This window comes from Mytilus edulis, chromosome 9, assembly GCF_963676685.1.
Source record: "Mytilus edulis chromosome 9, xbMytEdul2.2, whole genome shotgun sequence".
Taxonomy (NCBI): Eukaryota; Metazoa; Mollusca; class Bivalvia; order Mytilida; family Mytilidae; genus Mytilus; species Mytilus edulis.
Genome location: NC_092352.1, coordinates 50839607 through 50861881, shown reverse-complemented (window position 1 = coordinate 50861881; position 22275 = coordinate 50839607). Strand labels below are relative to the sequence as shown.

At 32.0% G+C, this 22275-nt stretch overlaps 1 protein-coding gene across 1 annotated transcript; it reads right to left on the bottom strand.

Moving 5' to 3' along the window:
* Positions 1 to 2918: 2918 nt before the first annotated feature.
* LOC139490355 (uncharacterized) lies at positions 2919 to 19478 on the bottom strand. The gene is made up of 4 exons (XM_071277167.1): positions 19420 to 19478; positions 6245 to 6419; positions 5468 to 5631; positions 2919 to 3460 (listed from the first exon to the last, which is right to left on the bottom strand). Exons 2-4 carry the CDS (start codon positions 6364 to 6366, stop codon positions 3327 to 3329), a joined length of 420 nt encoding a protein of 139 aa, XP_071133268.1. The 5' UTR covers positions 6367 to 6419; positions 19420 to 19478; the 3' UTR covers positions 2919 to 3326.
* Between the last annotated feature and the right edge of the window lie 2797 nt (positions 19479 to 22275).

The following is a 22275-nucleotide window of genomic DNA, read 5'->3' as shown; positions in this document are numbered from 1 at the left end:
TGTTAATTTTATTTGTAAGAGTGTAAAGCATGTTATAAATTTTTCACATATCATCTGTTTAGCTTCATAAAAACATTTTGTTATCCACAAATATTTTCGACATAGTCCATATTCTATGATTTGTTTTTTGCATTCTTCGCCTGTCTAGTTATTATTGCCCGAATATCATTGTAGACAAACATGTTGTTGACATTTACAGTTTTTATACAGAAGATACATAAGCCTGTATTAAAAATGTGGAGTTTCATTTTCTAAGTTAAGTATCGTTTGCTGACAAGTTTCAAAATTAATTTAGCATGCAACGAAGGAATTCTAAGAAAGGGATTCCAGCTAGAGGATAGAGGGTTAACAGATGAAATTGGCCGACCCTAAGGAGAAAGAAACAGCTAGTGAAGTACATCCCAGATCATCTGGTAATTAGTCAGTGATTGATTTTAGTAGTGTTCAAGGGCCCTCCCAAACGTCAACTGGAACATAACCTATCTCATTGAATGAAAATATTCAGCTTTCACAAAGCCTTCCCTGTCTTGAGGAAAGTTTGTTTGACCAAATCAGATGTTACGTATCCATGAAGCTACAAGATAAGAATTTGTAACATGACTTTATCGACCTGATTTAGTTGACTAAATCTCCTAGAGAACTTGTAAATTGTTCTGACTAAGAAAATGACTTTTTTGTAAAAGGAGGTCACATGCAGATGGAATCTTTACAATTTCGCGCTATCCAAATATATACACATGGACAAGCGCTTTCGTGATTTATATGAGTATTTTGCTAGAGAAGCAGATTTTTGTGACCAACAAACAAGTACACACTTTTAGGTAGCTAGTTAAATGAATTGAAGTTATTCATAAACTTGAGGTTATCAATTTACATTATCATACGATTGGAGAATACTGTCGTAATAGATACGACATAGTAACACAGATTTTATTTTCTCAAACGTTTCAAAAAAGGAAAACAACATTGCATGAATTTGATGTTTCCGATGGGCTAGGCATATCATTGGCGGCAATCAATATCTATATCATTTATGCTTTAATTGATTTAAATGATTTCTATAAACTATAAACAGGTTCGCGGTCGCAGAAAAAATTTACAGGCAAATGAAAGTTTTTAAACTGCAAACACGTTGATTAAAACTATGCAACTGGTCATGCTAACGTTCTGATTTTATCCACCCAAATTTACATGTTATCTATTTTTATGAAATAATTTCAGTAACGACAATCAAGACCAATATTATATTGTTTTTAACTTTTTTTTTTTAATATTGTAAATTTGTTTGGAATCATGATTCTGCTACATCTATCATGTGTACAAGTTTGACTCATTGCGTGTAGTTTAAAATTGTAAAAAACATATATGTATCACATATGTTTTTGTGAAATTATAAAACGTGAAAAGGTGGTAAACGACTTTTCAATGACACTTTATTGCTAACAAGACTTGACTATAAATACATCAATTTGTATCACGAAAATATACTTATATTTTCATTAATATTAAAGATATTACAGTTGTGCTTGCAATTTGCTGTGGCATAATATCAGGCAATGTAATCATAGTCATCTACTGGATGCGCAGCAAATATTTCACTTTTGTTTGTAAATCAAATATAAAATGAAATTACCGTTTTGTGAAAATAGCTTACTTATATATAATTATACTATCAACTCTCATGTGGAGATTAGGTTTAGATTATATAATATATTTTGTATTTATTGCACGTTACATCATTTATGTAAACTCATTTTCAAATTGAAAATCTACATTTACTTACCGGACCTAATAGGTAGATACACCTATTAAACCTAATTATGTATGCATTAATCTTTTATTGCATTCTAATGACTCGTGTTTTGCATTTTTTAAAACAAATAATGATTATGTTTTGCATATATCAACTACAGACATCAAGGTTGTTTTTATTTTGTTTTGATACGATATAGGTTATTATCATATTTTGACTTAATTACATATATGATTTTTACCGTCTGGTAATCCCATTAATTTTACGTAAATTCCATATTTTTAGAATTGGTGCTTAGCGGGCTAATATGAAACATTTGTGAAAAGTTTATCACATTTTTCGAATTTTATCACATACCCTTCCGTAACGTTATTGCATGGCATTCCGGTAAGGTTCGCCATATTCCGGAAAATACACCTCAATGGTACGTCTTCATTAAAAAAAAACATTACAAAGTAGGGTATGAAACAATTATTTATATACTGAGAGGTATATTATGTAAAATGAAAAAAAATTAATGATAAAATAAATGCATTTTTTAAAAGTTTCAAATAGTACCAGAATTATGATTTAATACGCCAGACGCTATTTTTTCTACATATGACTCACCAGTGACGCTCAAATACAAATAGTTAGAAAGCCAAACAAGTACAAATTTGAAGTGCATTGGGAACCCAAAAACCAAAAAAGTTGTGGCTAATGCGGCTTATGTTATAGATTTCTGGTATAAGACAATCCTTAGTTTTTCGAAAAATTCAAAGTTTTAAAAAATTAAAATTTATAAAAAATTACCATACAAAAAAAAAGGTAAAATCACCAAAATCCTTATAAAAGTTTCAAATAGTTTTTTTTAATTGATATTCATGTCAACACCGAAGTGCTGACTACTGGGCTGATGATACCATCGGGGACAACACGTCTTCCAGTAGTGGCATCGACCAAGTGGTGTAAATTAACATGGATAATTCAAAGTAATTTACGTTAAGATAATGACAGAAATTACAAAAACTAAAATCTTACAAAATAAGACAACAAATATGCTGTCATTGATCCATGTTAATCAAGTAGTAACCAAGACAAAACATTCTTAACACCAGCCTCCGCAAGTTATGTCGTTATAGATCTAAAAGGAACTCGTTTCAATAGACAAGAAAGCAGTTACGCCACAAATTAATATATTTTTTTTATCTGAAAACAGCGCAAATGCAAATCATTAGGCAAGCTTTAAACAACATATGTAATGTGTATTATGTTATTTCTTTTATAAATTCAACTTGTGTAAATTGTAAATTGTTTCAGATCATACGTAATACAGATTTAAATTGTCTATCACAACTGCAGCAGGGGTTGATTGAAAAAGTGCACCCAATTGAACTAAAAATAGACAAATCAAACTACAGGTGAATATGTAATAAACTGTAAGGACAAGAACAAGCAAAAGAAGTTTCAAAATATTAAAATTATGAAAGTATTAAAATATAGTGTTATGAAAAAATAAATCTAGCTTTTTAAATACACAGATTTTTCATCAACAGGACAATTCATGGTTTTTCAAGAACATTTCCGAATCCAATTAATGCTGTCGATATACAGCCATATTGTTTTTCAGAGAGGGGACAGCACATGTATTTCTTGTCTGCGGAGTTCCTGTTGATTTACCGATCCTGGAGTCATTTAATCCACATGGTTGAGTGTTTCTCTGTGAGCCTGCAAACGAAAATAATGTAAAACAGTAAGGGACTGTAGTGGCACTATTAAAATGAAGCAATTTTTCGACCAATTTGTTTATATGATCTTGGCACAAGTATGTATGTGTATGACACAATAACACAGTAATTTTGATTATGCTCTGTAAATATATAATCTATGCCACTGTTTGTTATGTACCATTGCTTATGATCATAAATAAAGTGCTTTCTCTGAATTAATTTTTATTGTGCAATTTTACGATTTTCTTCAAACCTGTTGATATTCAAATGAATGACTTAAAAAGAAAGTTGATATATTAAAACAATACTTGTGTATGTGACTGTAGTAACACTAGGGTCTTTATAGTGTTTTGTAACTATAAACGTTCTCCAAGAAATTGCACAGCAGCATGATATGATTATCTGTTACATGTATTATTAACTTGTTAATTTGCAACGTTTCATTAAAAGATCACAAATGAAATTAAAAACCAATTGTTCAGAAAACAATAATTGAAGGTCTTTCCACCAGTTAGCATCTTTTTTGATATGATGATATTAAAATCTGGTTCTAAATGTCAATTTCAGCGTCAAAGGACAGCTTATTGTACGCTGATTCCAAAAATATATGGTTTCTATACAAAAAGATATAAATAAGGGAGATAATGGTTTACTTCCGGTACAATATATGTTACTTCCGGTATTGTTTGAAAGTTTACTTGCCACTGAATCCAAAAATATATGGTTCTATATACTTTAACATTAATTTAGTACAAAAAATAGCTACTTCCGGTTTACAAAAGGTCACTTCCGGTTGGCTTTTCAAAGGTCATATTCCTTGCAACCTAATGCAAAAAGTCCCATGGCTTTATCATGTATACATATGAGGTAAAAGCAAAGGTAAAAAACTAGAACGTTAGATTTACTATGACTTTGAGCTCAATTTCAAGGTCATTAATCAAGGACCTAAAATCAAAAGACCGTATGCCTCTTTTTTATATTGTTTATGAGTTATATTGCCATACGACTCATATTAGATATAAAAATGTCTACGTACACTCACGACTAAAATTTATGTGTTACGACATGTCGCAACTAACAATTTTGTGAAAATAATTTGTCAATATCTGTATATGATTTCTTAAAATAAGAGTTAAAAAGCCAAAATCAAAATTTTGAACATGACCTTGACCTTTGATGTTGACTTCATTTTCATTATTTTGAACCAAGGACCTTAAATCTAAAGACCCTATGCCTCCACACTAATGGTTTTCCAGTTAAAAATACATTTCACTTACATGTATATCAAATACAAAAGGGGAAATAACTCCCGTGTGGAATCTTTTTACGGCTTCGATCAAAATAAAACAGAACATCCTGAGGATTTAACGAGCAATTTGGAAAAATAAATTTGTCGGTTTCTTATACGGTTGCAAAATCTTAGAGATAACAAGAAAAACAGTGTTCGGGTGATAACTCGTATATGGGAAAGTATTCGGTTAAGCAGAGTTGGTTTCAAAAGCGTATAAACTGTTCGATATCATATTCCAAATATCTAAGCGACATCTTGCGAAACGAAAAAACAGCAAAGGAAAAAAATTAGGCGGAAGAAAAAAAAAGCAAAATAATAATCAGAACAAAAGCAATAGGTCTTTCAACCGAAAAGGTTGAAAGACCTAAATATAATGCAATATATCATTGTATAATTGTTCTAAGGTATCGGAATGACGGTGAATCACGATTGATTGTCCACGTTATTTATTGGTTTTAAACATCTAATTGATTATAGTATTGTCTTATATATTTCATGCAAATCATGATTAAGTATTTGTTTTTAAAGAAGTCATATAGTTATATTAAGGATGCTACAATGTTTTTACCGATCTGGATTTTCTCTAGAAGCACATAATGACGGTAGTCGAACACAATATTTTATCGAATATGAATAACATTAGAATATGAATTCAAGTACAGTATTAACTTAGACGTTCGGTCGTATTCCCGATGAAATATTGAAAGCACTTACTAACTTCGTTGGAAGTTGGGACATAGTAAACCATTGGTTGTGGGTTTGTTATAACATGTCCGTTTGTTGCAGTTGAAGATCTACAGCATGCGCAACACAAGCATATAGATAATCCTACTACTAAGCCGACTCCAATTACAATCCCAGCAACTCCAGCAAGTGGTCTGCAAAGAATTTGACAAGAATGAATAATTGCTTATATTCCAAACTAATAGTAATAATTCTTAAAATAATTTATCATACAGGGCTTATAGGGCTAACGACATAGCTAACCTTTTTCAACAAAGTTCACAGTTTCTTTACTTTGTTGAATACAATAATTAGTCAACCAAGCAAAAGCGTTGATTCAATGGCTCTTCACTGGAAGTGAATGACCGCTACACATGATTTGTTAAACGTATTTACAGAAAGCTGCCTTGTTTTACTGCCTTTCATGAGTAATGGCTTAGAGAAGTTATAATTCAATAACATGTAGATAGGCCAATTATCACTCACGAAATATTCAGCACATTTAACTTTTGCATATGTATAGGCACAAAGCTAGTATTGAGCAATACGTGTTACATATTTCCTTTCCATTACATATATAATTGACAACAACGACGTTCAGTTTTGAAACCTGAATATGAATAAAAGAAGAAGTTATATAGACATCAACGAGACATAAACCAAGGACAAAATTAACCAAAAGACATATACAAGTGAAGGGGGGAAGTATATCTTAGTAAACTTCTATCTATAAAATAAATATAGCTACTGTATGGACACACCACTTACATTGTATGAGATATATACGTGTTCGTATAATAGTACGTTGTGTATGGAGTTGTGAAGTATGGACAACATGGATCATATGAATTTGTCTTGCAGCATCCATTGGCACAATATGATGTAAACATCTTAGAGTTAAAAGAATCGTAATAATAACATGTTGTTCCAGCGCTCGTGAATCCTATAAATGGAAAACATGAAGATTAAAAAAAACCTGGAAAAGAGCATTCATGACACATCTGTCCTTATTGTTCTTGTAGAACACGTGTGATTTTCTTTCCCTTTCTAAATCTAATGTTTTGCAATTTAAAATATTTATACCATAGGATGTCATTACTATGGGATAGAATATGGAATCAGGGAATGTGTCTAAAAGATAACAGCCCATCCACAAATCAAATATGCTGATACGCATAAAAAATAACTGTCAATTTGGTGCACTAGCAATTCAAAGTGAAACAAATCAAAACTTTTGTCGAACTCCAGAATAAAAGACGATCAGATTACCTATTCACAATATTACCAAACATATTAATTACCGTAATTGCAAGACTTTCATCCCTTGCTTGCATATATTAATGTTTGTTTTCTTACACCTATAGTTGCATTTTATGAATATAAAGTAAAGGACAACTACGTGCTAATGTTATATAAATATAAACCTTTATTTGGACGTTACTGACACGATTAGGGAGTTGTGTTATCCTAAATATTTCTCATTTCGACATGTCTTGCACACCTTTATTCCTGAATGTAGTTTAAACGACGGTGAAGAACAGTAGCAATGAGTGTGTTATGAATCGACTAAGGATATATAGAACCTTCGAACTCTTGAACATCACACTACATGAACATGATACTATCAGACCATTGAGGCGACACTTGTTTGTGTAAATTAAGAAATTATTCATGGAGGCCCTTCGTTTGTTGGAAATTTACACATGACGTAGGTCGTGATATTCGAATCTATCCTGAGCGTTTTTTTTAACACAGCGAATTCGACATAGCGTATGCATATAGGTTACGATACATGTGGATTAACGTGGGAGGTATATTTGAACAGCCATTATACTTATGCATCTCGTAGTCAGCGCTAAGTATAGATATATCGAGAATTTTACCACGTCCTTGTTTACAAAGAGAAAGAAGCTTGTCATTTTTCACTTTTAGTTTAATACATGTAAAAGTGTTAATTATACAATCCAATCTAATTCGCTACGTCGTACTGCAAGAGTTCATTTAGTACACACATACTGCACCCAAGACCAAATCAAATTGGTTGTATTAATTCGGCAGAAAATTGTATTTTAATTATCGATGCAATACTTATGCAGTATTGTAGGTTCTTATCAGCTCTTATCGTACTTCGTAATATGTTGTACAAGACCAAAAGTATTATGAATATCAATGAGCATATTTATTACAAATTATACAAAAAACAAGTGATGACGAATATACAATCGCCCGAAATTAAGATTTAAAATTACGCCGAAGCCTTTAATTTTAAACGATAAGCACGTCTTGATCACTTATAATAATAAAACAGTAATAGATTAATTTAACAACGGTTGATTTTCATTTTGTTTTTACAAATTATCAGTGTAAACATATACATGTTATAAGTGTGTTCTTCTTTTTCAACAAAACTATCACTATTAGGAAATTCAAATGATTTGAAAGCGAAACTGGTTGAATATATTTTTTATTTTTGAATCATTAATAGATAAAATCAGTTAGATCAGAATGTCGTTTTTTAATTTGGCGTGTACATCAACAAAAATGCATACGGTGTAAATCGCTGTCCTAGTTTCTGAAAACTAGTTTCCAGATGCTGGATAAACGAATTTTGACCATCTACGGTGACATGCACCAGGAGCATGATCCTTATTGACCTTGAAATTTATTTTAAACGATTGAGTTCAGGCATGTAGTAAAGTATGTTTGTAAAAACGTGATATAGCAACGTGTTCATATTCATATTGCCCAAATATTAAAAAAAAAAAATACAGTTAATTTTGATATTTTTCTTAGTATGTAAATTCACCAATTGTACAAATTGCTTACGAAATTACTTATCTTATCTCCTTTCTTTTTTTGGCGAACTAGTGCATATTTGCCAGGTCCAATATTTTATGTTAGCATATTTGTACTGAAAATTGGTGTCAGAAAGACTTTAACTCTGATAACGTAACTTGTCATACTTAGTTTTCTTATTTATCAATACTTACCTAGAAGTGACTGAAACATGAACATAAATACTATCATTTCCAAATTTGTTGTATAATACTTAAACACTCACTTTCGTGCAATTTTGGTATGAATTGAAATTGATTTAGATTTTCTGTATGATATGTAGTCACGTGACATATGAAATCGATTAAACGCACGAATTTCAATGCTGATTGGGTATTTAGGCCCAAAATTGAAATTTAATCCCACAAAATACAATGTGTTATAAAAGAAAGAAAGATGGTGTGACTAAAAATACAGTTACAATACGCACATAATAATAACTCGAAAATGTATAGAATATCTTAACCAATTTGTTTTCATAGATTTACCTTTAAAGACCAAAGCATTACGTACTACATTACTTTTAACCATCAATAGATATAAGGAGATGTGGTATGAGTGCCAATGAGACATTTTCGATAACCAACGGTTTAAACTATATAAAAAAGGAGAAACGAGAAACACTTATGAACCACATCTACAAAAGACAACTACTTAAATCATGTTCCTGACTAATGACAGGTACAAAATAATGCAGTGTTCTAAACGTTTTCATAAGCATTCACCTTCACCCTTATCTAAAACAATAATGTAACATCACAACATAAACAGACACACTATAAATTATGAATTGAAATGAGTTAACGCAATAAAAAAACACAACATATAAACACCAGTTGTGAACATACACTGAAAGAGTAAATTTGATCTATTACACAATGAGATTCATAACCTGTAAAAAAGATTAAGGTGTTAAATAATTTCAGAAAAACAGCTATAAATAATTAGGTTTATCATATAAGGATAAACTTTTTAATAAAAGTTTAACTCCGTTTTCCGGAATCAATCGTAATTGATTCTTAATTTAATCACATCAATAATACGTCATTTCGTGACGTCATTCATGCGTTATTCAAACAAGTGAAAAACTGCCAATATAGCTAACGAAAATTTTCAGCAGCAACATGAAGCCATAAAAAAAAAATAAGAAAACTTAGGGGGATGACCGGGAAATCACCAAATAAAAAAGAAAACACAAGGAACACTATCAGAACTAGCGGGAGTAGCGGACAAGGAGACGGTACCATTTCAAGGCGATATAGGCAGTATTTCTGTGGTCAGTTACCAACCGGAAATTGACCAAACCCCAGGACAACATATGGCTTCTGTGATAGCCGGAAATGACCAACACCAAGTACCTAGACAACCTACTACCGGTATGATTAACAATACAGGTTTAAGTTATTGCAATAGGGGTTATGCACAGGGTCTTAATTTAGAGATCGTCCACGAAAGTGTAACACCAGTGTACACATCAAGTGTGTTTGACTCTGTAGGTGCCCATATTCCGGTAAAAATTAAGGAAAAGATTTGGGTTGGAGAATATATTGTTTTAAATATTTTACTTAAATCTGCAAAAGATTTAGCCACAGACTCCCAGTGAAATGGCGATCTTTCAGTAAACGGGTGTTATTAACTATAACTCCACAAAGACAGAGCACCATTACAAATTTGCACGTATGGACATCTGTATTCATCATCTTTATGGATATAGTGCTAGAAAAATGGCCCAATAAAGGGCAAGAGTTCCTGAAATACATGTTAAACGTTCGACTAGCTTCATCTAGAGGGTATGGCTCAGGTTGGGCTATAAATGATGAACAATACCGCCTACGTAAGGCAAGATGTCCACAATCGTCTTGGGCGGAGCTAGACATGGGTTATGTACGTCTCTACTCCTCCACGATTTGCTCATTCATATACTAATTCTTTTTGGGGTCATAAGGGTTCACAGTATGTCCAAAATACTAAACCAGAACAGGTACAAAGACCCACGGCATCATGCAAGGGTTACAACTTCGGTAGATGTACTTATGGGGCAGCATATAAATTTGAACATAAATAGTTCAGGTGCTCTGGAAACCACCCTATTGGGGCCTGCAAAAAGAGGTAAGGATTACGAGTTGTACTCTTTGGGATACTCCCCTATTTGTGTAAATGAAGTAGAAGAATCTTTAAAATTTTATCCGTATAAGGTAATAGCAAACGAACTAATACATGGTCTTCGATTTAGTTTTAAATTACAATATTTCGGCTTACGTTTACCTGTTAATGCAAACAATTAAAAAAGTGTGACTATTCATGCAGATCTTGTTAGAGAAAAAATAAATAAAGAGATTACTCTAGGTAGAATGGCCGGTCCTTTTGACCACCCACCTTTGCCAACTCTACGTATTTCTCCTATATTGTTGGCCGAAAAGAAGAACGGGGACTACCGTTTAATTCATAATCTTTCCTATCCTCTACATAACTCTGTGAATGACTTTATAGATGACAAATATTGCTCTGTGCAGTATTTGGGTATTGACGACGCTTTTCGTTTGGTCCAAAATATAGGAACAGCCGGAAAACTTTCAAAGTCCGACGTTAAGAGTGCATTTCGTTTATTAAGGGTTTCACCTTCTGATTTTGACCAGTTTCGTTTCATTTTTGCTGGTAAATATTATTTTGATCGTTGTTTACCACAGGGAGCCTCAATCAGCTGTTCGCTCTTTATAAAGTTCTCAACAGTGCTTCATTGGGTTACGGAACGTACCAGTGGAAATTAAAATATACTTCATTACCTAGACGATTTCCTTTTTGGAGGTGAAGCAAATAGTCCAACTTGTCAGGAAACACTTGAAACGTTCAAGAAAATTTGTTCAGATTGGGGGGTTCCAAACCGTTCAACCCACAGAAATTTTGACCTTTTTAGGTATTGAATTTGATACTAAAAAAATGGAAATGAGGCTCCCTGGGGAAAAACTGACTAATTTAAAACAAACTTTGCAGCTGTTTCTACATTCAAAAAAGGTAACCCTGCGCCAGTTACAGTCCCTGCTAGGTTTGTTAAACTTTGCATGCCAAGTGATCGCCCCTGGAAGGGATTTTTGCCGAAGATTGATTGATGCTACTTGTAACATAAAAAAACCACACCACAGGATACGGGTATCATGTAATATGCGCGAGGACATTAAAGTTTGCACCTCTTTTTCAGAGCAATATAATGCAGTCACGGTCATGATTGATAGTTTATGGACTTCCAACGATATGCTTAAACTGTTAACAGACAGTGCCGGGAGTCAAAACAAAGGTTTTGGCATTTACTTTCAGGGGAAATGGGCACAAAGTTGTTGGCCAAAAGAATGGGAAGAACATGATTTATTGAAGGACATTTCTTACTTGGAACTTTTCCCAGTTGTTATATCACTTCATATATGGGGAATACATCTTAAAAACAAACGAATCATTTTCTATGTGGATAATCAGGCCGTTGTTACTATCATAAACAAGAGAACTTCTAACATTTTTTGTCTAAGTCGAATCGAGTTATGTCCCATATTAAGGAATCTAGGTTTTTACACATTAAAATATAATATCGTTTTAAAAGCAGAACACATTCTTGGTAAAATTAATACCATAGCCAATTCATTATCTCGTTGTGATTTTCAGCGTTTCAGAAACCTTTGCCCAGAAGCAGATCAGTACAGGACAGGAATTCCAGACCATCTTTGGACGTTTTAGAAATTGAATTAAATCATCTCCTTACCAGTTCTATGGCACAAAAAACCTGAAAAACATACAATATGGCAGTCGAATCCTTAAAAATTTTTCGATCAGCATACAACTTACATGATATTTGGCCAGCTCCGCTTATCGATTTAATATTTTACCTTGCCTTCCTTTCATTCATTTAATAACAAGTGAAACTCGGTCGGGACTTTTATGGGGCACCAATCAGTTTAATTTGGGGTTGTTTCAGGGGTAATTTCTTTGGCAGTGAGTGGGTATGCCCAACTCATTTGGCGGGATATGACAAGATGAAAATGGAACATGTCCCCACATTGTACGCTAGCTTATATTTGGGGTTATATTCTTCTGTGTTCCCAAAGAGATAAGATTGGGTCTTCTTTGAATGTACAAAAAAGACCGGTTTCTGAATTGGTCCCAGTTTGGAACTTAAGGTGTTCTCTTTGAAATTTATAATTAATAAGCTGCAATGGAAACCAAAGAGTTCGTTGGTGGAATATTTGCTACGTATCGGGTTCATTTTTCATACCATCTCTCTATTTAGCATTTAACGTAGAGGACTGTAGCTTTCATTGCCTACCAGTGAAGCACATGCTTACCAAAAATAATGGTTCGGCGGTTTGTACGTTCATCTTGCCTTATCTTGCCTGCGCAAAAAATTTAATACTGTAGCCATATCATTTCAAATTTTTTGTTGATTATATATTTATCTTTGAAAACAAAAGGAGCCGGTTTTACATTTCACACATACAACTATCATGGTAAATAGAGGGTTTGATAGCACATGAGACATAATTAAGAAGAAAGCAAAAATTGGTTGATCGCCCATGAGACATGTACATGTATATAATATGAAGCAGTTAGGATTTTTGATTAAAGGCAAGAGTAGTATACCGCTGTTCAAAACTCGTAAAACCATGGACAAAAAAACAAAATCGGGATAACAAACTCAAACTGAGGGTAACGCATTAAATATAAGAGGAGAACAACGACACAACATTAAAATGTAACACACACAGAAACGGACTAAGAATTAGACAAAATCCGATGAGAATACCAAATATAACATCAATACCAAATACATGAATTTGGGATAGAAAAGTACCATGACATAACCTTGAACAAAATGCAATCAAATAGAATAATGTACACAGAGAAATGAAAATGATTTGGTTGTTAGGTATACAGTATAAATAGAGAACTGAAATATTTTTTTTAAAACAATTTATTTCGTTGTTCATAGTACATGAACAGAAGTGAACATTCATAGTCATACCAAACACTAATCAGAGCTAATAGGTATTATAATAGAATAAAGAGATATAACACTAGAGACGTATAAATTAAAAAACAAAAAAGACTTACAAATTGTTTAACAGACCAAGTTAAAAGAAAGAATGATTTGAATTTACTCGCAGTTTCTATTAGCATAAGTGATTATGAAATTTATATTTTCCCGGAAGACGGGTCGCGGGTTAAAAACGTTTTAAGATGTCAAGTGTTAGTCTATAAAGGATGCGGAGGTAGTTGGCTTTTGATTTCTAGTTCTGGGGGATATATACATAGAATTTAATCAGAAAAGTTTAGATTGGTAATGGAAAGAACATCAGCATTATATCTGAATGTAATGTGAAATTAAATAATCCTGGTCTTTGATCTTCTTGTTTTTGAACTCCGATTCATATGAAAAAAGGAAAAGGTCGATAAGGAGAGGCACACCTTTCGTTTTAAAATTAGCCTACTTCATTTGCAAGATGCCACCATTAAGATACTTCATGATAAAATGTAACATTAGTTTTTGTTAATTTTCTGGAACAATTGTTAATCTTTGATAGGATCCGAATGACCTGGTTATGATGATGCACATTATTCACTTAGTGTTGTTGTATCAATTCACGTGTATATAGTTTCGTTCAATATATATATAATGTAAGATATGTTTATTTTAGAATAACAAATTTTCAATGTGTGTTTGTTGTTGAAAATTCAAATCCCTTTACAATACTATTAATTTATTGTATATTTTATTATTTTATGCTCATTTACACATTATCTTTCAATTAGAATGATAATATATGTGTACATTAGGCAAACAAAGTATAACTGACATACTTAACTTAAAAACAAACAACAGGTACTAATGATCATAGACTTATGATAAGCTGATATTATGGACGAACAGGCTAATGTACTTCAGTATTGTTTTTTTACTACAATACAAATTTTCAAACAAACAAAAAATTACTTATTAAGTGTTTTTTTCTTCTTAAATAATTTGTTTGAAGCCTGCAAGATAAAATATATTCCATAACAGGCATCGTAAAAATACGTGTTATACATAACTTCGAAATTTGGTACATGTACTCCAGTAATCTATTGTTTAACACAATTTACAAGGAGCCGTTGTGGAATAATGTCTTGTTTATCGTTAAGTCAGTATAAAGGAAAAAGAAGGAGGTTTTGGTAAGTTGTAAGCTAAAACATGTAAATGAAACAAGATAATCAAACATATACATTTTCCATTCTACCTGTATTTGTTAACCCTTTCAAAGTCATATATTGACCACCATTATTTTGAATACAGAATAGCTTCATCATGATTAAATATGCATTTTTTACAAAGGTCAAACTCTTGAACATAGCTTAGAGTAAAGTCTTATAGCAAGACACTCAAATCAAAAGCACCTACTAGTAAGTCTCTACTGTATATGGTTATTAAGGATTCACATCACCATACAGCTAATTGCAAATGTAAGAGCGGGAAAAACTATTTAACATATCCTTAAATCAATACGTCTGTGTTGCGACAGATTGTGACTAACAAAATAGTCAAAATATTTTGTCCATCTCTTCTGCGGTTTCTGATAAAAAGTATGCCATTGACTTTTAGCAGTGGTCTCATTTTCAATTTGGTAAATCAAAGACCATAAATAAATAAGACTGTAGGTCACTAGCTTTTATTCTGAATGAGTCACTACTATAACCCTCAAATGTAGTCGCATCCGTAAAATACGTTTTTGACAACTTAATGATACAACGAGAAATTTAGTCAAATAATTTTGTCGATTTCTTTTACAGTTGCGAGGGAGTAGAAATCAAAAGTATGAAACAATGCAAGGAAATCTCATTGATAAAAGTTCTTGATCATCTGATCACTAAAGACAAGACGTTTGTTTTCAATTCATTCAGCTGTATTTAAAATTATAAACAATATATATGTTAGTGTCTATTTCTGAAAAAAAAGATTGTCTATGCATTAACAGTGGTGCACCTACTTTATGATTTGTTAAATGCAATTATATAATAATCGAATAACCAAAATATATTTTTTACAACTTGGGTTTTATTAATAAACTAAGAAATAATGAATCAACGCAGCTTCATAAATCAAACACAAGTGTGATTAAAATACATATACGCACTAAAATGGTATTGGCGGAAGAGTACTTGTTACAATCATAACTGTGCGTGTTATAAGTCGCATTAAAAGGTAATATGATATTGTTAACATGTATTTTCATGTAACCAAAATACCTACAACACCCTTTGTAAAGACGATACATGATTTGCAACACTTTTAAATGTCAGCACAAACAATATATACCTTCTATTTTTTTAATCGATCTTTGGAAACTTTCTCGCGAGCAATGTGTACACAAATAGCTGGGTTTACCTTGGACGTATTTGCAAAACCTTTTGGAATTTTGGGTCCTAAATGCTCATCAACTTTGTACTTGTTTGGCTTTATAACTATTTTGATCTGAGCGACACCGAAGAGTCTTGTGTAGACGAAACGCGCGTCTGGCGTATAAGATTATAATCCTGGTACCTTTGATAACTATTAACAATAATAAGAAACCCTAATTTGACATACAAACTACACACATGTAACAACATAATGGACATTTGTGCTCAGTTTCAAAATAATGTGACCACATCATATTGACAAACTACATTAAACTTAAATTTGACATTGCCTTTACCAATAATTTAACCAGTTTGTAAAGGACGAACAGATAGACAAACGGACGGACAGCATAACTAGAATTGTATGCGAAGCGTTCAATAACATAAGAACCATTGAATACAAGTATAGTATTTGATGAACTGCGGTATATGTCTTAAAAAGAGGAAAATTTGGCCATCCTTCTTGGTTTATAACTCCATGTGTTTAGTTTCCAAATAGAAATGTTTAAGGAGAAGGTTGAGTTGTATGTTTATCCATTACATGATTGACTTGTAGATGCTACTCTCTGTGTCATTTAATATATTGTGAAGAGTTATCTCATTGGCAACCATACCACTTCTTCTTTTCTATTTTTGTATGATTTATTTATAACTTTTGCAAAATTGTTCTAAAACTCATATTTCAAACAAAACTAATTTGACAATTGTTTTTTTTAAAAGTAATGTATGTGAATTAAAATGTTAAATTAATTTTCTCACTTTATGTGGATTATCAACTGTTAATGTTAGTTATAATTAAATTTATGTCGAAAGACGTCAATGATTTATATGAATTTTGTAATCGACAATGGTAAGAAGTTGCGTTTTGTTGAATTTTAGTGTTTCTGTTGTATCGTTGTCCTATTATATTTGATTTGTTTCCCTCAGTTTTAGTTTGTAATCCGGATTTGTTTTTTCTAAATCGATTGATGAATTTCGAACAACGGTATACCACGGTTCCCTTTATTTGAAGCTACGTGTCGTAATACTGTCATGTCATACATGTTATATTGTCTGCATTGACTACACAATGCCATAAGGTCTATATCTTCCAAGCAACTGGTGCCAATAGTGAACTATTTTTGCTAAAAACTTCTTGAGCTCTTGCACTCACTCAATCTCATTAAATTTGGGGAAAATAGTCAGGTGCATGTGATTTTTAATGTTTCATATATATTGAGTATATCATATCACGAAACACATATTTTGTTGATTTTTACATGTAACTTTACAGATCCACAACTGGTAAACAGGTTGCTTTATCTTGCAACGATAGAAAATCTTTTGCTGAATTGCAATTTGACGACGAAAGTCAACTAAATCCAACTGCGTCTAAATGTTTTAGTCAATATATGATATCAAAGAACAAATCAAAAGTACATGTTTATGAACCACACATGTGAAATAAGTGTAATTTTCATTAATATGATGATGATTGGATTGTTGCCACCTTGACTGACTATTCAGCCCTCGCATGGTTGCCCCTGGCTTGTGCATTTTTTTGGCATTTAGATAAATTTGTTTTACCATAAGGCAATTGAGATAATTTGAGTAATTAATATAAAAAATATGACATGAATAAATGAAAATGTGAACAAATTTGAAAGATAAAATAATAAATAACTAAAAAAGATGACGAATAAAAATCAATTGTGCAAATAAAGTAGAAGATACATAAAAGAAAAGAAAACAGCATACGACAGTAAGCGGCAGCAACGTTTTCCTAGTACGACACCAGCATCTAAGTACACAGCGGATCAATCTAATATGCCAAATTGTGTATGAGTTTGTGGATGCAGTTGCCAAATATTTTGTATAAACCGACGTAGGCCTAAGTATGTGTATGTGAATGTTGCAATTTTAGGACTTTATTGTGCTAGTACACTGGAATGTTGCCCGCAGAAAATCAAACACCCTAAGCTAATTGAAACGTGGCATTTTATGAATAGATTTCTGCACTGTGTTTCGGTTAGCGAAATTGATCAGAACTAGTGTTACAGTAATAACAGTAAAAATGCATCCTTCATCTTAGTATTTGAACTCAAGTCTCCATCAAATTTTTATGTATTAACAAATATTTTTTTAAATGATACTTAATACATGAAATAACACCGATGTACATTTTATATAAGCAAAAAGCGTTATATCAATTCGGCACACAAAAACATTAAGCAAGAGGGTATACTTGGGAGCAGAGTGTTACAATATAAAAAAAAACGTTTATAATATGTTTGTTTTTGGAAGGTAGTCCTAAAAACTATCTCTAATTCCTTGTTTTTAGCTGTTATAAAAGGTTATTTATATATAAAATCTTTACTATTTTATTGTGTTTCAATTAAAGGCGTACGATACAAGGGAGGTACATTGTAACGACGTTACTAACATCAAATGCGACGTAAAACTCTGACATATTTCGACTGATTTTTATCATTTAGAATAATCTAACTTGAAAACGAGTTGATGGACCTCTCTTTTTTAAAATGACATTCGGTTTTATTATGTATGAAGATTATTTGTACGAATTTCCATTAAAAAGTCAATAATGCATTTTTTCAAATTGATGAATACAAATGTATACAGCAAAAAAAATAAAAATTTCTACATTCATAAACATTTGATAAATGTGAGTTATTTCTAAACAGAACATTTCATAACTTTATAAGATACTTATATAAAAGCAATATAATAATTGCAAATAATTTAACATAAAAAAAAATTGTTTATTTTTTAAAACAAACAAGTTACGCATTTGTGTCGAAAGGAAAAATACGTCCACAATCCGAATTTTAAACAAGTATTTTATTAAAAAGTAGCATATAAAGGTATAATTTGTATTACATATTTGATTTAATGAAATAAAAAAATAGCCCACAAGCAAATTTCAATCAAATTTTTATTATGAGATCAAAGCAGTACTGTATGCCCTAAATTTACAAATAAAGAGATATGGAAGGAATACCATAGTATACAATACCCCAAGGGCTGACAACAATTATAGGGTACTGTTCTAACTTCAACAATGTCAAAACACACACCTAATTGTATGTTGTACAAGGCCTTATGTGAAATATAAAATTTTAAAAACCCACCTGATTCCATGATTCCAAAAAGCTAAACGTTTGTCCTTGTATCATGATACTAAATTCACTAATCCGTATAAAAGTCATATCAAAACCAACGAGCGTTTCCCAATTTTGAATAACTGATCTTAGCACTATTTGTTTAGGACTTGATATTGATAATGTATACACCACATACATATGAAAATAGAAGGCATTTTTCAAACAACAAAATCAAAAGAAAGATGTCCGTTATATTGTTCAAAAGTAAACCCCGACTTTATATACATTCAGGATGCTTTGTTTATCCCAATCTGGCTATATTTGCTTATAAACAAAAACCAAATGATGTAGATTAATGAACATTAGAAGCATGGTTCAGCTGCCAACAACCAGCAAAACCTCTACATATAGCATATATAATAAGCTAATTAATAGCCGACATGACATAGTCTGATACATTTCAAAAGAGGACCTATAAAAAAGATAAACGTAAAAAAAATATGATAGCCAGTAGTCAACGTGCCTTTTGAACTATAAACTCATGATTTAGTCACACGCATTATAAGTCCGCATTACACATGTATAACATACCTTTTATACAGTCTACATTTTCCTTTTTTACTATGAACTTAAATTGATAAACAATATAAAGGGATGAATAATATAAGGCATTTATTGTCATGCTTACTGTATATATTTTGAGATGTCACCACTCCCACTTATTATTGAAAAGAAGGAAATGTACTACACCACGCATATATGTATTATACATCAACTTATAGCAGGAAGCTGGCAGTAACACAGTCAACTAGTTGATAGATGTTAAACATCCTGTTTGTGTTTGATAATTGATATTTTTATTTCGGTTGGCATTAAAGGTTAAAAAAAGATAACAAAAAAGTAAACAAAAAATATTAACAAAAAGACAAAAATGTCACTTTTACATTCTTTCTGGGAAATGTCATTCCATAATGCTCTTCGACTTTATACTTATATGGCTTTCTAACTATTTTGATCTGAGCGTCACTGATGAGTCATCCGAGTCTGGCGTATTAAATCATAAGCCTGGTACCTTTGATAATCAGTGTATGTAAAGTGCGGATCCTTAAATATCATTTTCACTGTATATGCCAGAAATTTTTGATGTAGAATGATAAATAAACAGACGACTTTTTTTTTAATTTTTGAAGAAAATGAAGAAAATTAGTTAAAAAGTATATGTTAAGAAACACATAATACTAATAAAACAAAGTAAGAGATGCGAACGGTTTTTTTTTTCGCGCCTAAATCCAAATAGCTGTGAAATATATACCAAAATAGGTGAATATTTAGGACATTTCACGAACAGATCGTGCAGGTGTTTTATTTCTAACAGGTAAAATGTTGTTGCAGAAAAAATATTCATTTCAACACAATTATTAAAGTTGTATAACGTAGAATAGGTTTTGTCATTCAGTTTCTTCATATTGAACTGAATTCCACTATGATGCTTTCTTTATGCGAGTCATGTTTACTGTCGAATAATGATACTATTCTTTCATTTTCACTGTAGAGCGATTCATTAGTATTGTATATGCGGCGCATTTTCACTGTATGATATATTTAGTTTTTTTATCTATTACAGCGTATTTTTTTAAGCATTATAAAGCAAGACTTTAGTTAGCGTGGGTGCTTTTTTTTTTTTTTTGTACAATCATTATGATATCACCCAATTTAGTTCAAATATAATAATTATATAAATACAGGTTAAACTATGCCTATACATATTGTTTAAAGATGTCAATTTTATTTACAAAGTTTGTATAAACAATTATACGTCAAACTAATCAATCAAGTCAACCAAAGTTTTGCTTTACATGCATAAGGAAATTAGCTGTAAAGCCTTAATTTAGCCAACTTGCTCAAACAATAGATAAAGTAAGAGACGGATTTGATAAAATTTAATTTACGGAGGAAAGTTTGGTTTTAAAACACTCTAAATAAATTCAATAGAAATAACATTTATTTCAAATGTATTCCATTTTTAAAATTTCTTATGAATCGTATAGGGATATTTATCCTTGTTTTTTTTTTATCCATTTCCATATCATTGGTTTTTTTTATCCATTTCCATGACACTTCACCACTAATTACGTACATCTTGATAAAGATTGAATCGTTGGTTTTCCCGTTTAAAAGGTTTTACACTGGGGCCCTTTATAACTTGCTGTTCGGTGTGAGCCAAGACATCATGTTGAAGACCGTATTTTGACGTATAAAGGTATACTTTTATAAATTGTGACTCGTTTTGAGAGTTGTCTCATTGTCACATATGACATCTTATCTATCTGTGGCTCAACCCGAAACGAGACGGGATAAAAAGGGATAAAAAACACACTTTTTTAATATATTTATAATGGGCTAAATATGAGTCAGAAAAGAGTAGAATAGTGGGTCGCGTTGGGGTATAAGCGTGACGCGGAATTGCCGATTTTTTTGTAAGCGTGACACGTGATAGTCAAATGATTGTGCCGTGAAAACGAGAAATAAAGTATAGCGGGACACGGAAAATTTCAAAGAATAAGAACTGCATAGTAGAAGCGGGATACGGGAATCTGATAAAGCAGTAAGCGGGATCAAGGATCAGACCCCCCCCCCCCGCCCCCCAATGAGACCCCAGAATAAGATATTTTTTGTATCTTCATCCTATTGTTACAGTCATGCCTTCAATAAAAAATTTTAAATGTATCCCATGCATGCATTTTTATAAACAAAAGACCTTATGGATATTTGGGGTTCTTTGACATGCCGAATCTAACCTTGTATCCAGTTTGGTTTTTTTTACCAAGTTACCGAAATAGCCCACATAGAGGTCCAAAGGGTCTAAGATCATCAAACATGAATTGTAGCATGCATGTTGTGTACAATTACCCAAATGTGCATTGTTTGACCTCTGTTGTAGTATCCACTCGCGGATCTAGAAATTTTTATAAGTAGGGGTCCAATGACTACCTAAGAAGGGGCCCGCTGTAGTGATTCCATATAAAAGTAACCAAATGTTTTCCCAAAAAGGGGGCAACCCCCTGTCCCCCTAAATCCTCTTCTGGTATCGAGCTGTTCATTACGGATATTTTTTTTTGTATCAAGGGTGCTCTACTTCAAGTACCAATGCAAACAAAAAAGTTCGCCCACACCTTACATTTCATGTTTTAACGACTGTGGATAATTTATGTCACATACCGTTTCACCTTATACAGTTAAAATCATGTAAGCAACAATCGAGTCAAGAACATTTGTTCTACCAAAACTGTCTTTTTCAGAATATGGAAATTGAAGCAGTTGAGGGTACAACTGGGGAAAGTTAATCTTTTATAAGCTTTTCTGTCACCATTGCGTTTCAAGATGCATATTTCTCTGTTCGTAAGTGTATTTATTGCGTGGAAGATAACTTCCTCAAATGTACTCGTC